At 43.2% G+C, this 16,554-nt stretch overlaps 3 protein-coding genes across 7 annotated transcripts; 2 read left to right on the plus strand and 1 right to left on the minus strand.

Annotated features, from left to right (window-relative positions):
- The first annotated feature begins 77 nt into the window (after nt 1-77).
- Mtmr6 (Myotubularin related protein 6) lies at nt 78-13,321 on the plus strand. Of its 3 annotated transcripts, none has more exons than XM_020945581.2 (10): nt 78-374; nt 8,659-8,775; nt 10,416-10,578; nt 10,645-10,928; nt 11,010-11,144; nt 11,209-11,438; nt 11,512-12,024; nt 12,084-12,326; nt 12,388-12,610; nt 12,665-13,321. In XM_020945581.2, exons 1-10 carry the CDS (start codon nt 351-353, stop codon nt 12,806-12,808), a joined length of 2,076 nt encoding a protein of 691 aa, XP_020801240.1. In that variant the 5' UTR covers nt 78-350; the 3' UTR covers nt 12,809-13,321. The 3 variants fall into 3 exon arrangements, with proteins under 3 accessions (XP_020801240.1, XP_020801239.1, XP_086693931.1); XM_020945580.2 differs by lacking the exon at nt 78-374 and adding an exon at nt 903-1,903; XM_086837805.1 differs by lacking the exon at nt 78-374 and adding an exon at nt 7,324-7,348.
- Nucleotides 13,284-16,106, minus strand: eIF2Bdelta (eukaryotic translation initiation factor 2B subunit delta). 3 transcript variants are annotated; one of them, XM_086837806.1, is made up of 4 exons: nt 15,971-16,106; nt 14,711-15,346; nt 14,085-14,651; nt 13,284-14,019 (listed from the first exon to the last, which is right to left on the minus strand). In XM_086837806.1, exons 1-4 carry the CDS (start codon nt 16,103-16,105, stop codon nt 13,336-13,338), a joined length of 2,022 nt encoding a protein of 673 aa, XP_086693932.1. In that variant the 5' UTR covers nt 16,106; the 3' UTR covers nt 13,284-13,335. The 3 variants fall into 3 exon arrangements, with proteins under 3 accessions (XP_086693932.1, XP_020801241.2, XP_086693933.1); XM_020945582.2 differs by having other exon boundaries at nt 15,529-16,044; XM_086837807.1 differs by lacking the exon at nt 15,971-16,106 and adding an exon at nt 15,740-15,878.
- Nucleotides 16,049-16,479, plus strand: roh (reduction of Rh1). Its single transcript, XM_020945583.2, has 2 exons — nt 16,049-16,242; nt 16,308-16,479. The coding sequence occupies exons 1-2, from the start codon at nt 16,062-16,064 to the stop codon at nt 16,373-16,375; spliced, it is 249 nt and encodes an 82-aa protein (XP_020801242.1). The 5' UTR covers nt 16,049-16,061; the 3' UTR covers nt 16,376-16,479.
- Nucleotides 16,480-16,554: the final 75 nt, after the last annotated feature.

Raw genomic sequence — 16,554 nt, forward strand, 5'->3', positions numbered from 1 at the left:
CAAAAAGCTTTGATATAACCGTTACATTGGCAATTTAAGTTAATGATAGTTAAACAAATGAATCTGGCCACTCTTATTTGTGGTATATTTCCAATATTAACTGCCATGTGCGGAGTGGACAGTTCCATGGTATATTTTAACGGTCCAAGCACGGTCACACCAAATGGCAGAATTATTATTATTTATCAAAAATGCAAATTAAATAGAAAAGTGCATCGACAATTAAACCATTATACCAAAGCTCTCGTCGCGTGTGCTTCTAAAACCGGTGTCAACAAAAGCCGGATTGTGATTCCTCACCGCGCGGTCTTCATCGCAGGCAACAGGAAAACCCAATCAGAACGTAAACAATGGACGAAATAAAGCTCGCCAAGGTTAGTTCCCAGCTTAATCAATGCCAAATTGTGCGATAGGGTTAAGTGCAGTCATGGTTGTTATGTGGGGAGCACCTGGATGCCCCAAAAGGGTTGTGAGTCATCCACCTAGATTGCTTGAAAATCGATGGCGAAGACGAGCGGTCAGGTGTTGACCTGTGCTGGGCGGAAGGAGCGACCGGCTGGCGGTTCCACGCCCTCCTCCCGCAGCGTGGGAAGCGTTTCCCAGAAAGCAACAAGAAACAATTTCATATCTATTAATATATGACCGTAAAACATGCGCATAGAAAGTAAATAGGCGGTGGTGACCTCTCTCCAATGAATCCACATCCACAACATCCCACACAGGCGCAATTTGAGGGGCCAATTTTTAACCGTGAAAATGTAACTTCTCGAAAATAATACCCTCAGCATCCGTGGGGGACGTTCCCAATCTTGGCCTTCGAAGGCTCATTCATAAGCTAAGAATATGCAAATATTTGGATTAAACGGTACAATTCCAGGGAAAAATATTCCACAGGGTGTGTAATCGGTAATAATCTAATCACTGAAATTTAATTACAGAAATTGCGATTGATTAAAAGTCAATAGGTGTTAAATTTTCATTACAAAGTTGGTTTTCTAGGGCTATATATATTTTTAGGAAAACATTTAACGGACTTTAGTATCTCTCAAAATAAATTAGCATTCAAATCAGTTTTTTTTTATTTTAACTAAAAATGCAACAAAGTTAAATTTGGTTAGTGAACTAACAATAGACTTGTTTTTGAGCATGACATTTATTTTCTAGTCTTATATTAAATATTTCCTAAACTATACAAACAACATTTTCAAACTTTCCCTTACCTTTCATTGAACAAAACATATAACCCTTGCAGGGTATGCAAATGTAGTCTTAAAATTTCCCATTTCAAAGAGAGCATTTCCCTTATTGGCGAATTTCCCCAACACAAATCGTAGCACGCTTTTAAGCGCGCGCCTTGCTCGCAGGCAGCTGAGTTAACTTTCAACGCTCGACGGGAGCACTTCGCTGCTTTCGCTTTCTCCCAAAGGCACTCACACACACACACACTCGCACACAAAGAAAGCCAATAGAAAATCGCACAGCGATTTGCAGTGTACATTTCGAGTTTTGCCGTTCGTGCGGCAGGCGAAAAGTGAAAGTCTCAAGAGTTATTACCGCCCACCCAGAGCAAATTCATTCCGTTTGATTTGCGAGCGCCCTCCTCCTGTTATTATTGTTTTTGTTACTGTCCTAAAATCAATAAAATCCGGCTGGCTCTTGCACAATGGACTTCACCCGTTTCATGAACAAGTTCAACGAGATCGAGCGCCAACTGTCCCCCACCTCAGCGCTGCGCCTGAGCTTCGACAACATCTCGCCGGAGACGGAGGAGCCGCCGGACGGAAATAAGCGGCTATGGGGTGTGCCCGTGCCGCCCTTCGTGTCCGACAAAGTCGTATCCTGGATCGAGGAGGAGTTCAACGAGGCGCCCGTCTTCTACAATGGCAACAGTGTGCTCAAGAAGGTAACTGCCTTGCGGCCCATTTCTATGCAAATCTCCACGATGTACAGAGAGAAATCCAACTAATTTTCCGTTTTACGCATTGCCACCGGCTAGTGGCCGGAAAATATGCAAATCACCAACGGGGCGGGCGGACGCTCGGGCAATATGTTCGGGGACCGGCCGCCCTTCCCAAATAAGTTCCCCAACTATTTGGGTCACTTGGTTTGGAGGGACTGTGCAGTTGGACTATATACATCCTGAACTGCATCCGAGGCGCCTTGTGCGTCACTCCCTGCCACAAGCACGTACAAATTGTTGAATTGTTGCATTGTCAGCAGGACACTAGAGTCCGGGATGTAATGGGTTTTCAATCAAAGTCAGAGATAGAATTGCTGCCTCCCGGTTGGAGCAAATTGCACTCGTTCATCTAGTGTTGTCGCCACCGTGGTGGCAACAGGCTGACATCTGTCAAGGTCTCCCGGGGTCTGGGTTTAATTAACCCTCCTCTATTTGCAGTTGTGTTGTTTCAGGTTTAATGGCAGCCGGCGTGTGTTTCCAATTCTATGTTCGATTTATGGATGTCGGCACACATTTCTTCATTGTTTCGAATTCGTTTAGCAAGAATGGAATATATAGGATTACTTGTTTCATTTTTTTGGCTTAGTTATGGGATATTTAAACATTGACAATGTAACATTGTAAAAGTTTTTTTTCCGATCAGTCCTTTGGCAGCTATATATATGTATATATATAGTCCACCGATTCTCCATGCTCCGATTTACATACTAGTAAAATTATATAGAAGAACAACTGCATAGTTTCATTTCAATAGCTTGCTTTTAAATTTGCTCCAAAACAAATTTCTCTCTGTACATATGATTCTCAACTGGTTCAAACATCCCCGGAACGAAGTGCCTTCTGCCAGCCAAGTCAAAGTAAAGTGTTGTGTTACAAAAGTGCAAGTCATTGTTTATTAGTGTTCAGAGTTACTTACTCCTCATAGATACTTACTGGTCACTCACTGTTCAGAGTTACTTACTGGTCATTGTTAATTACTGATCATAGTTAATTACTGGCCATAGATACTCACTGTTCAGAGTTACTTACTGGCCATAGATACTCACTGTTCAGAGTTACTTACTGCCCTTAGATACTCACTGTTCGGAGTTACTTACTGCTCATAGGTAATTATTGATCATAGTTGATTACTGACTATCCGATTGTTCCTATGGCAGCTATATATAAAGTCCACCGATTCTCCATGCTCCGATTTATATACTAGTAAAATTATATAGAAGAACAACTGCATAGTTTCATTTCAATAGCTTGCTTTTAAATTTGCTCCAAAACAAATCTCTCTCTGTACATATGATTCTCAACTGGTTCAAACATCCCCGGAACGAAGTGCCTTCTGCCAGCCAAGTCAAAGTAAAGTGTTGTGTTACAAAAGTGCAAGTCATTGTTTATTAGTGTTCAGAGTTACTTACTCCTCATAGATACTTACTGGTCACTCACTGTTCAGAGTTACTTACTGCCCATAGATACTCACTGTTCAGAGTTACTTACTGCTCATAGGTAATTATTGATCATAGTTGATTACTGACTTTAGATCTATAAATCGTCCGATTGTTCCTATGGCAGCTATATATATGTATATATATAGTCCACCGATTCTCCATGCTCCGATTTACATACTAGTAAAATTATATAGAAAAACAACTGCATAGTTTCATTTCAATAGCTTGCTTTTAAATTTGCTCCAAAACAAACTTCTCTCTGTACATATGATTCTCAACTGGTTCAAACATCCCCGGAACGAAGTGCCTTCTGCCAGCCAAGTCAAAGTAAAGTGTTGTGTTACAAAAGTGCAAGTCATTGTTTATTTGTGTTCAGAGTTACTTACTCCTCATAGATACTTACTGGTCACTCACTGTTCAGAGTTACTTACTGCCCATAGATACTCACTGTTCAGAGTTACTGCTCATAGGTAATTATTGATCATAGGTGATTACTGACTATAGATATATAAATCGTCCGATTGTTCCTATGGCAGCTATATATATGTATATATATAGTCCACCAATTCGCCATGGTCCGATTTATATACTAGTAAAATTATATAGAAGAACAACTGCATAGTTTCATTTCAATAGCTTGCTTTTAAATTTGCTCCAAAACAAATTTCTCTCTGTACATATGATTCTCAACTGGTTCAAACATCCCCGGAACGAAGTGCCTTCTGCCAGCCAAGTCAAAGTAAAATTTTGTGTTACAAAAGTGCAAGTCATTGTTTATTAGTGTTCAGAGTTACTTACTCCTCATAGATACTTACTGGTCACTCACTGTTCAGAGTTACTTACTGGTCATTGTTAATTACTGATCATAGTTAATTACTGGCCATAGATACTCACTGTTCAGAGTTACTTACTGGCCATAGATACTCACTGTTCAGAGTTACTTACTGCCCATAGATACTCACTGTTCAGAGTTACTTACTGCTCATAGGTAATTATTGATCATAGTTGATTACTGACTATAGATCTATAAATCGTCCGATTGTTCCTATGGCAGCTATATATATGTATATATATAGTCCACCGATTCGCCATGGTCCGATTTATATACTAGTAAAATTATATAGAAGAACAACTGCATAGTTTCATTTCAATAGCTTGCTTTTAAATTTGCTCCAAAACAAATTTCTCTCTGTACATATGATTCTCAACTGGTTCAAACATCCCCGGAACGAAGTGCCTTCTGCCAGCCAAGTCAAAGTAAAATTTTGTGTTACAAAAGTGCAAGTCATTGTTTATTAGTGTTCAGAGTTACTTACTCCTCATAGATACTTACTGGTCACTCACTGTTCAGAGTTACTTACTGCCCATAGATACTCACTGTTCAGAGTTACTGCTCATAGGTAATTATTGATCATAGGTGATTACTGACTATAGATATATAAATCGTCCGATTGTTCCTATGGCAGCTATATATATGTATATATATAGTCCACCAATTCGCCATGGTCCGATTTATATACTAGTAAAATTATATAGAAGAACAACTGCATAGTTTCATTTCAATAGCTTGCTTTTAAATTTGCTCCAAAACAAATTTCTCTCTGTACATATGATTCTCAACTGGTTCAAACATCCCCGGAACGAAGTGCCTTCTGCCAGCCAAGTCAAAGTAAAATTTTGTGTTACAAAAGTGCAAGTCATTGTTTATTAGTGTTCAGAGTTACTTACTCCTCATAGATACTTACTGGTCACTCACTGTTCAGAGTTACTTACTGGTCATTGTTAATTACTGATCATAGTTAATTACTGGCCATAGATACTCACTGTTCAGAGTTACTTACTGGCCATAGATACTCACTGTTCAGAGTTACTTACTGCCCATAGATACTCACTGTTCAGAGTTACTTACTGCTCATAGGTAATTATTGATCACAGGATTACTGACTATAGATCTATAAATCGTCCGATTGTTCCTATGGCAGCTATATATATGTATATATATAGTCCACCGATTCTCCATGCTCCGATTTATATACTAGTAAAATTATATAGAAGAACAACTGCATAGTTTCATTTCAATAGCTTGCTTTTAAATTTGCTCCAAAACAAATTTCTCTCTGTACATATGATTCTCAACTGGTTCAAACATCCCCGGAACGAAGTGCCTTCTGCCAGCCAAGTCAAAGTAAAATTTTGTGTTACAAAAGTGCAAGTCATTGTTTATTAGTGTTCAGAGTTACTTACTCCTCATAGATACTTACTGGTCACTCACTGTTCAGAGTTACTTACTGGTAATTGTTAATTACTGATCATAGTTAATTACTGGCCATAGATACTCACTGTTCAGAGTTACTTACTGCCCATAGATACTCACTGTTCAGAGTTACTTACTGCCCATAGATACTCACTGTTCAGAGTTACTTACTGCTCATAGGTAATTATTGATCACAGGATTACTGACTATAGATCTATAAATCGTCCGATTGTTCCTATGGCAGCTATATATATGTATATATATAGTCCACCGATTCTCCATGCTCCGATTTATATACTAGTAAAATTATATAGAAGAACAACTGCATAGTTTCATTTCAATAGCTTGCTTTTAAATTTGCTCTAAAACAAATTTCTCTCTGTACATATGATTCTCAACTGGTTCAAACATCCCCGGAACGAAGTGCCTTCTGCCAGCCAAGTCAAAGTAAAATTTTGTGTTACAAAAGTGCAAGTCATTGTTTATTAGTGTTCAGAGTTACTTACTCCTCATAGATACTTACTGGTCACTCACTGTTCAGAGTTACTTACTGGTAATTGTTAATTACTGATCATAGTTAATTACTGGCCATAGATACTCACTGTTCAGAGTTACTTACTGCCCATAGATACTCACTGTTCAGAGTTACTTACTGCCCATAGATACTCACTGTTCAGAGTTACTTACTGCTCATAGGTAATTATTGATCACAGGATTACTGACTATAGATCTATAAATCGTCCGATTGTTCCTATGGCAGCTATATATATGTATATATATAGTCCACCGATTCTCCATGCTCCGATTTATATACTAGTAAAATTATATAGAAGAACAACTGCATAGTTTCATTTCAATAGCTTGCTTTTAAATTTGCTCCAAAACAAATCTCTCTCTGTACATATGATTCTCAACTGGTTCAAACATCCCCGGAACGAAGTGCCTTCTGCCAGCCAAGTCAAAGTAAAATTTTGTGTTACAAAAGTGCAAGTCATTGTTTATTAGTGTTCAAAGTTACTTACTCCTCATAGATACTTACTGGTCACTCACCGTCAGAGTTACTTACTGGTCATTGTTAATTACTGATCATAGTTAATTACTGGCCATAGGTACTCACTGTTCAGAGTTACTTACTGCCCATAGATACTCACTGTTCAGAGTTACTTACTGCTCATAGGTAATTATTGATCATAGTTGATTACTGACTATAGATCTATAAATCGTCCGATTGTTCCTATGGCAGCTATATATATGTATATATATAGTCCACCGATTCGCCATGGTCCGATTTATATACTAGTAAAATTATATAGAAGAACAACTGCATAGTTTCATTTCAATAGCTTGCTTTTAAATTTGCTCCAAAACAAATTTCTCTCTGTACATATGATTCTCAACTGGTTCAAACATCCCCGGAACGAAGTGCCTTCTGCCAGCCAAGTCAAAGTAAAATTTTGTGTTACAAAAGTGCAAGTCATTGTTTATTAGTGTTCAGAGTTACTTACTCCTCATAGATACTTACTGGTCACTCACTGTTCAGAGTTACTTACTGGTAATTGTTAATTACTGATCATAGTTAATTACTGGCCATAGATACTCACTGTTCAGAGTTACTTACTGCCCATAGATACTCACTGTTCAGAGTTACTTACTGCCCATAGATACTCACTGTTCAGAGTTACTTACTGCTCATAGGTAATTATTGATCATAGTTGATTACTGACTATAGATCTATAAATCGTCCGATTGTTCCTATGGCAGCTATATATATGTATATATATAGTCCACCGATTCGCCATGGTCCGATTTATATACTAGTAAAATTATATAGAAGAACAACTGCATAGTTTCATTTCAATAGCTTGCTTTTAAATTTGCTCCAAAACAAATTTCTCTCTGTACATATGATTCTCAACTGGTTCAAACATCCCCGGAACGAAGTGCCTTCTGCCAGCCAAGTCAAAGTAAAGTGTTGTGTTACAAAAGTGCAAGTCATTGTTTATTAGTGTTCAGAGTTACTTACTCCTCATAGATACTTACTGGTCATAGATACTCACTGTTCAGAGTTACTTAGTGCTCATAGTTGCTTAATGTTCATTGATACTTCCTGATCATATATTCGACTCGACTGTTGATGTTGATCAATGATGCGTTGTAAACTTCTGACTGAAATTAGAATACCCTGAGAGAGAGGAGAAAATAAAATTGTAATCAATGATTAATAACATTACCCTATAAATGCAATACCCCATGGAGTGATTATAAAACCTCCTAATGTTGCTACACGAGTATCTCTGAGCCAATCATCCGGCCGTGAAGCCTCTAAATATTTTACATGTTAAATTGAATTGTCCGCCCCGCCGGGCGAGAGTAATGAACTCCCACTGACTAAATCAGACAATTAACTAACCTTATCTATCCAACATGGACCCGGCTCAAACAAAGGCCTCAATCTGAATGACATGAAAGGAAATTAGTCCGATGATGAACAGCTCCCGGGACATGCAATATGTAAGCCTCCAGGGCAATAAAAACTGACCTCCTCCCGGGAGGCAAAAGAACAAAAAGGGATGAGCTGGGATGGGAGTAGAAGGAGGAAGCAGGACCTGAAGGACCATCAAAGGAATTAATGTGTCGGCTGCTGGCTGCCCGGAGGCTTTATTTAATGGCTGAATACCAACTAACCGCAAAAGGGCAGCGAGGATGTCCATATTTATTTGATGCTTTAAAGTAAACCTACATATCCCGAGTTCCTGATGAATGTTTGATAAACTTCTGAGGATTCGCTGAAAAGTTGATTGAAAAACTTTCCTTTCGTCCTCTTGGTCTCAATGCAGTTTGTCCAAATCCTTGGACTGGGGATAACTATGTGGACTCCACTGACGTCAGTGCGGAGCAGCAGCAGCAGCAGCGGCAGCTGAAACAAAGCACCAGAAATTCAGCGGGCCAAAAAACAGAGGAATTTAAATCAAAGTGTAACCGATTTTTCTCTCCTCTCTTTACAGGTGGAAAACGTGCGGATGATAGATCGCTACAACACCAAGAATCCCACGGTGGGTACCCTATATCTGACCGCCACCCATTTGATTTTCGTGGAGCCCGACAGCAACAAGGAGACCTGGGTAAGTGAATGATGACATCATCAATTTCTTCAACTAAAAACGCTGGCATTGTGTGTGCGAGAAGAACTTTTTCAGTTTGAGCCAGAGTGCTGAATGATTATTTGCTTCGCCTTAAAAAAAGAAAAGAAATGAGAAAAACAACAAACAGTTTAGTGAGTCACCTTAGTAGGCTCTGGCTCTGGGTACGTGCTTAAATGGGTTTTTTCGGTGCATAACACACCTCCTCGCAGCTGTCAAAATGTTTACAAAAAGAAAAACCCCAACTGGCACGGCCTAAGATCCACTGCATTTCCGCCAAGGCTTATGCTTAGGATGAGTGTCGTGCCGCGGAAAAGTTTCATTTCCAACAAGTTTCTGCAACTTGTTTCGGTTGCTTTAAGTTCTGCCTGTTTAACAAAGGAATTTAATTCAGCAAATTGCATTCTTCGACGCAGAAAAGAAAGTTTGCATAAGCGTGTTGCGTATACGCCCCATTCGCACGCACAAGCAGAAATGGGATTTGCTCAGCCATTGTGTGTATTAATTGCACAGCCAAACAGCAGCATATTTTCTTGTTTCAACCGGGGGAAACTCTTTTAATGCAATGCCAGAAGAGGAAGGAGGAGGAGGAGGGAACTAGCAAAAGCTGTTTCAGCTTAGCGCCTCGGCATTGTCCCGGGCAACGCGATTTGTTAGCTGAGGGGTTCTCCTTGCTGCTATATGTCAAAAGGACAATGGCTCAGCGCCAAGTTAGCTAGCAGTAGTAGTATCCTTTGATGTTTGCTCGTTTTCACTGCAGGAAATGCCCACATCACTAAATGTGCTTAATTATTCCATCTGAAAATTTCCCTCCCTGCGTATACGTAATATTTTTGTTCCTGTACCAAAATCACGCATGCATCGCATTTTAATTGCCAAGCCAAAAATTGTATTAATTATGCACTCGTCGCCACCGACGCTGCTCCTGGTGCAAGTTGGCGAACACAAGTGCCACAAGTGGCCCCAGGGGAAGCCCCCGCACTATCCCGGACGAGTCGCCCACTCACTAAGTGGTTAATTAAAACTTGAAACCGAGTCCAGAAGAGTGGCCTGGCATTTAAGGAGAGCAGCGACGGAGATATCGATTTTCTTTGCCATTGAAAATTGCCTGCTTTTAGTTCCTCATAATCCGGCAGCTGCCTTGTCCCGCTTCCCCTGGCTCCCTTACCCCGCTGCTGTTTCCTTTTTTTACTGCCCGCCACTGGGGCGCATCAATTATTTAGTGGCGAAAGCAGTTCCTGGCCAGGCACGTAGTCGGTCTCCCCCAAAAGGCGGGGGGAAGTAAGTAGAGTTACATTGAGGTTTTCAGTGCTTTTTTTCCTTTTTTTGGACAAGCAGTTGCATAATAGCAACCCTGGACGAAGTCAGGGCCATTAGCAATATTTTTTGAGGAAAGTAACAGGCAGTATAAGCTTGTATGATTGGTATTAACTATCGTATGAGTTTGATTTTCCCAAGTATGGCTTCTAGAATGGCTTCTTCCTGGCTATATAATTCACTTTTAGATATCTATAATATATTATTCTTATTGGTACTTTGGAAAAACAGAGGATTCAAACCCTAGTTTTCACTTAGGGGTACTTTTTGAGACCTATTACACCTTACCCCCTTATACCCTTCAGATCCTTCACATGCACGTGGCCAGCATTGAAAAGCTTCCATTGAGCACCACAGGATCGCCCCTGCTCATCCGTTGCAAGACCTTCTTGTCGGTGACATTCGTCATACCCAAGGACTCTGAGTGCCACGATGTATACACCTCGCTTCTGAAGCTCTTCCAACCGGGTAAGGGTCCACATCAGAGTCCAAGAAAATCATGCAAATAATGAAATTATTTCCCGGGGGTCTCAGTGTCCATCAACAAATTATATTGCTTCAATTACCAACCGGCCAAGGATGATTTCCCCAAGAACGCCGGCTGGGACTTCTTTAAGCTGGAGGCCGAGTTCAAGCATATGTTGGTGCCCAACGAGAACTGGACGCTGTGCTCCATGAACGAGAAGTACGAGCTGTGCGACACCTATCCTCGTCAGATTTACGTGCCCAAGGAGGCCACAACATTAATGCTCATCAGCAGCTCACGATTTCGTTCGAAGGGTCGCCTGCCAGCGCTCACGTATCTGCACAACAACAAGGTGAATATTCACATAAATCCTTTAATATCTTTGGGAAACTATCAAAGGACTCTCTCTAATGACATTAACTTATCCATTTAGGCCTCCATTTGCCGGTGCAGTCAACCCCTGTCCGGCTTCAGTGCCCGTTGTCTGGAGGATGAGCAAATGCTGGAGGCCATACGTAAGACAAATCCAAACACAGACTACATGTACGTGGTGGACACGAGACCGCGGGTGAGTTCCTCCGAATGCCTAGCATATGTAAATAAATCCTATTACACTCGGTTTCGGTTCACAGATAAATGCGATGGCCAACAGAGCTGCCGGCAAGGGATACGAGAACGAGGCCTTCTACGAAAACATCAAGTTCCATTTCCTTGGCATCGAGAACATCCACGTGCAACGCGCCAGCTTGCAGAAAGTGCTGGAGGCCTGCGAACAGAAGTCGCCGACGATGAGCGCATTTCTGAATGCCCTCGAGTCATCCGGCTGGCTGAAGCACATACGCTCCATATTGGACACGTCGAGGTGAGCAAACAAGCGAGGGAAGGGTGAGGTATTTACTCCCTATCTTCCTACATTTTCTCCTCTCCCTTCACAGCTTCATTGCCAACGCTGTGGACAAGGGAGTATCCGTGGTGGTGCATTGCTCCGATGGCTGGGACCGCACCGCCCAGGTGTGCTCGCTGGCCCAGCTAATGCTGAATCCCTACTACCGGACTATCAAGGGCTTCCAGGCGCTAATCGAGAAGGACTGGCTGGCCTTCGGGCACAAGTTTAGCGAGCGTTGTGGTCACATTCAGACGGATGCACGGGAGGTTTCACCGATTTTTACTCAGTTCCTGGACTGCACCTGGCAGCTGATGTCGCAGCGCAGCGAGTCATTCGAGTTTAACGAACGCTTCCTGCTTATCCTGCACGACCATGTACATTCCTGTCAGTTCGGGACCTTTGTTGGTAACTGTGAGAAGGATCGCCTGGACTTGAAGCTGGCGGAACGCACATTCTCCCTCTGGGGCTTCATGGCCAACCACCTGAACGAGTATATCAATCCGCTGTACAAGCCCAATGTGGATGAGTCCATCAAGGCCAACCTGGCCCCGCAGTGCATTAAGTATGTATAACTTCAGGTGCCTTTAGACATGCTTTAAGCTTTTGTTTTTATTTTTATAGATTCTGGCGAGGAATGTACAGTCGTTTTGAGAGTGGCATCCATCCCCGAGAACCGCTGGGTGATCTGCTGCTCGATAGTAAGGAGCACTGCAATTCCTTGGAGGATCACGTGCAGCATCTGACCAAGCGCATCGCCAGCTTTAAGAACTACATCTCAAAGTCGGCTAAGAAGCTGCAAGATGCCACCAGCACCACCGCTAAGGTTACCAAGGAGCCGGCCAGCGCAGAGATCAATGATAACAAGTAAGTAATCTACTCCTAGATCGAAACATACGCAGTATAATATATGTATATTCCCTACCAGATACAATTATGACAAAAAGCTGAGCGAGCTTTCGGCTGCCGATGACGATCATCCGCTGAAGGCCAGCAACATGTCCTTTGCCAACCTGTCGCTGAATGCCGAGCAAGCCAGTCCGCCGCAAACCTTGCCTGAAGAGATCAATTCTGTGGCAGTGGACTGGAAGCCCATGCGTAATGTCACCACCTGCTCCTGCTCCACACCCTTCGATCAGTTTACGAAAAAGGTAACAACCTTGGAACCTTGCCTTGTAATCCATTCTAACCCAAACCTCCGACAGACACATTGCTGGCGCTGCGGGGACATCTTCTGCGAGCGCTGCATAGACAAGAACGTGGCTCTGCCCGGACACGACAGTGGCAAGGCGGTGCCCGTGTGCCGCGGCTGCTTCCGGCAAATGCAGATGCAAAAGCAAAGTCCGTAGTAAGGGAAGGCATTCAGTGATTGGAAATGGAAACTCTATTAAATTATATTGTATTGTATGTATTTATTGTTGCATTTGTAGCCTGTAGCTGCTTATAGAAGCTCTCATTCAAGTTGTTGCAAATGGATATCCCTTTCCCCAAGTAGACCCCAACAATCCGCTTCCATGGAACGGTCCTAGTCTATAAGTCGAGCACAAAACTGTATTTTGTTGTTAGAATTTAGAGCTACTCCCCGAAGCACACACATCCCCAAGCAAGAAAACAAGTACAATCGAGTGCAAATTATGAATGTAAAATACAAGTGAGGGCCAAGTACGAGAAAGGGATCCGCTCTTCATCAAGAGATCCTTTCCCAAAGATATTCCTGAGCCAAGATGTACAGACATTGGGCGGCACCAACTAACTAATACATATATATTCCACTAGCATTAACCGGCGAGACGCGATAAGGACACCCGCAAACTTGTTTATCGATTTGATCAAAAGTGTAATAAAAATTATTTATTCAACAATTCTCCTCCTGCAGCTAGTAGCCAATGTCCGGCTTGATGCGAAGAATAACAGGAACACTGGTGCAAGGCAGGATGGCCACCTCGGTGACCACGGCATTCACCAGTTCCGGTGGAGTTATATCGTAGTTGAGGTTGAGTGGCATCAGCTTGCCCTTGGTCGCCCAATTGATCAGCTGACACTTATCGCCACGCACCAGCTGGTTGGGATCGCTCAGCTCATTGTACACGATGGCGTCCGTCTGGAAGCGCTCACTAAACTTGTGCGTCTCACAGCAGACCAGCACTGGGACATTGTTGGCATTGGCCACTAGTGCCACCTGAGCAGTGCCCGTCCGGGCCATCACATAGCCGTTGGCTAGCAAGGCATGGGCTCCCAGCAGCACCTTGGTGGCCTCTGCCATTACATAGCCCACTGCATTGATGAGAACATAGGTGCAAGGGATACCGTAGGCATGCAGCCGGCGCAGCATCTCCTGGCCCTCGCAGCCGGGACGGGAATCGACGACAATGACGCGGAAGGATACCTGTCGCCGCTTGGCCTCCTCACAGATGAACTGGATAAGGGAAGAACAGGCAAAGGTGAGAAGGACGTCGCCATCCGTGATCTTTTCTTGGAGGAAGCCGCTAATCGCTTGAGCTGCTTTGCCTATTTGATTCTCGATGTATGTGTCAATGAAGTGGTCAAGAAGTTCCTTTAGCTGAGAAAGGAATTTAAATATGTATTATTAGGAATATATAGAAGGAGCTTTTCTCCAGAACTCACCTCTGTTTCGGGCATATCCGCAGGCAGTTGGGTGAGCTGGTTCTTAAACTGCTTGTAGGCATTGGAGACGGACACGGCCAGAGGTCGGCACTTGTGCAGATGATCCACGTGATGCTTTACAGCCGCATCTAAGCTTCGTCCAAACTCCTTCTTCGGTGGCGTCTCAAAGTCATGGACCACTTGTCTCAACGCATGAAGAAAAGCGATGCAGCGCGCATTTGAGCCCACAACCGTTCTCTTGGCGTATTGGACACCCAATCGAGCTATGCTCGGATGCACGAGGGGATCGTTGATGAATTGGCTGTCTCCCTTGGCGCAAACCAGGTGATTGAAGAGCCTGACCCGGCACTCTCCCTGCGGAACTCCGGCTGCTGAAGCTTTGCTGGGCGAGCTACTTGTCGCTGCTTTGGCTGGAGACGAGCTCTCCCGTTTAAGTTCCTTGCTGGGCAGAGCAGCAGCGGGCGCCTTGCCACCAGGCTGCGGTTTCTTGGCCTGTCCCTGGGCCTTGGCTGCACGCTGGGCTTCCTGGATGGCCCGGCGTTCTGCCTTTGTGAGTGCTGGTTTTTTCTGTGGGAGAGAAACCCAATTAATTTCAGGATCAAGAGGATAGTGAAGTGAAATGCCACCTGATCTGTTTCGTTGGAGGTGGGAGGCTGTGCAGCTGCTGCTGGAGCCTTTTCTGACACCTTTAGGTTCGATAACTGCTGGGTGGCGGACTCAACCTTATCTCCCGTCGTTTTGCCTGCCTTTTTGGCCGCTTTCTTGGCCTCCCTTTCGGCCTTGATCTGCTCTCGGGTCCTCTCTTCCGTCGCCTGCGCTTGCTTGCCGTTCTCCACGGGGACTGGGGCTGTTTTTTGAGGGGCCGAATCCGCCTTCTTTTCTAATAACTCCAACTTCTCCTTCGCCGTAGTTGTGGTGGTTGTCGTCAGCTTGGTAGTTATGGTGGTTTGCTCTACTTCCGTGATGATTGTGGTGGCCGGGACGGCAGGAGCAGCCGCGGTGGGGTTCTTCTGTTTCTTAGCCTGTTTGGCCAGCTTCTTGGCCTCCCGCTCGGCCATTATCTGCTCCCGCGTTTTCTCCGAAACCACTGCATCCGTTTTTTCCCTCTTATCGCCCGGCATTGCACTTGCAGAATCGATGGCTGCGCTTTCGGTTCCTGGTGTGTAGTTTAGATTGTGGTCTTCGTGGCGATTTCGTTTGTTTCGAGGTCGATTGCGTTGCCTTTGCTTCTTCTGCTTTGTCTTCGCGCCCTGAGTGTCAGTCTGTGGGGATGAAATAGTGGAATTAGTTGAGGTTTTAAGGAGCTTAAAGGTTCAGTAATCTATCGAGAATATAACCAATTATGCATGAAATCAACAGCCATGCAAAACCAAAGTCTTAATTTCGGTACTCGGGAAAATCGAACAAAAGTTAATTGTATACAAGTATGTGTTTAGCTAGATACCTGTAGCACCTGTTCGCTGGCTACAACCATTGCAAAAGAAAGCTTAATAATAGAGAAAGGCTATTTGTTAATGAAAGTAAGGACGCGTGAAAGGTGGCAGGCTCAAACTTCAGTAGCAGCGGGAATAGCGTCCAGGCGCAGCTTTAGGAGTTTTTGTCAGCTTATTTAGAGCTCGAATTAATCACAGTTTTAAATATATTCACCCATTTACCTTACAATTTGTGTTATATTTTATATTAGCGTCAAAAGTTTGCTCACGATGGCAAAAAGTCTACCAGCTGATATTGAGCCCAGTGGTACCAAAGATTTTGTTATAAAATTATATCAAAAAATAATAAAAATACTGCCACCGATAACTATTTCGATAGGCAAAGCCATTTTTAGTGCTCGCTACCCCAAACAAGTTGGCATTCCCATAGCTGTCTTTTTGTGAGGTACGTACGTTCGGCTGCCGCTGCTGAAAATTACATAATTTTTGCATAAATTGAAAATCCATCGATCTGATTTCCGCAGCATCCAAATCTTCAACTACCATGGCCGACAAAGCTGCAGCTGAGAAGCCCGCTGGGCGCCCCATGCGCTACCCGTACACATTCTCGGCAAAGATTGCCCAGTTCCCCATCAAGCACTACGTGAAGAACCAGTGGATCTGGCGCTACTACTTCATTGCGGCCGTCGCCTGCGTTCCCGTGTTCTACAAGATCAGCAAATTGGGTGGGTTTTTTCCGGAATATCTATTATTTAATCATTGTGCTAAGCTTTATTTTGCCACCTTGCAGCCAACTCGGAGGGAAACAAGAAGGCATGGGCCGAGTCCCAGGCTAAGGAGCACGCCGAGCACCACTAAACGGCCAGTCACTTAGTTTTAATAGTTGCATCAACATTTCAGAGCTGTTTGTGTTTGGTTTAACGTGATTCGGCGAATAAAATCAGTTGAAAACGAATATAAAATTACTTTAATAATTTTAATGAAAATATAAAATGGCTTTAAGATATTTCTAAGAATGGTATTTTTATTGTACTGAA

The sequence above is a fragment of the Drosophila serrata genome, unplaced genomic scaffold (assembly GCF_035046125.1).
Source record: "Drosophila serrata isolate PLE 108 unplaced genomic scaffold, ASM3504612v1 contig_334, whole genome shotgun sequence".
Lineage (NCBI taxonomy): Eukaryota > Metazoa > Arthropoda > Insecta > Diptera > Drosophilidae > Drosophila > Drosophila serrata.

Coding starts and splice junctions, on each gene's coding strand:
- Mtmr6 (XM_020945580.2), top strand. CDS start 1,664: ATGGACTTCACCCGTTTCATGAACAAGTTCAACGAGATCGAGCGCCAA. Junction 10,579..10,644: donor TCTGAAGCTCTTCCAACCGG/GTAAGGGTCCAC, acceptor CGGGGGTCTCAG/TGTCCATCAACAAATTATAT. Junction 11,145..11,208: donor TGGTGGACACGAGACCGCGG/GTGAGTTCCTCC, acceptor TTCGGTTCACAG/ATAAATGCGATGGCCAACAG.
- roh (XM_020945583.2), top strand. CDS start 16,062: ATGGCCGACAAAGCTGCAGCTGAGAAGCCCGCTGGGCGCCCCATGCGC. Junction 16,243..16,307: donor CTACAAGATCAGCAAATTGG/GTGGGTTTTTTC, acceptor GCCACCTTGCAG/CCAACTCGGAGGGAAACAAG.
- eIF2Bdelta (XM_086837806.1), bottom strand. CDS start 16,105: ATGGGGCGCCCAGCGGGCTTCTCAGCTGCAGCTTTGTCGGCCATGGTA. Junction 15,347..15,970: donor TTCAGCAGCGGCAGCCGAAC/GTACGTACCTCA, acceptor TCATCCCCACAG/ACTGACACTCAGGGCGCGAA. Junction 14,020..14,084: donor CGGATATGCCCGAAACAGAG/GTGAGTTCTGGA, acceptor TTCCTTTCTCAG/CTAAAGGAACTTCTTGACCA.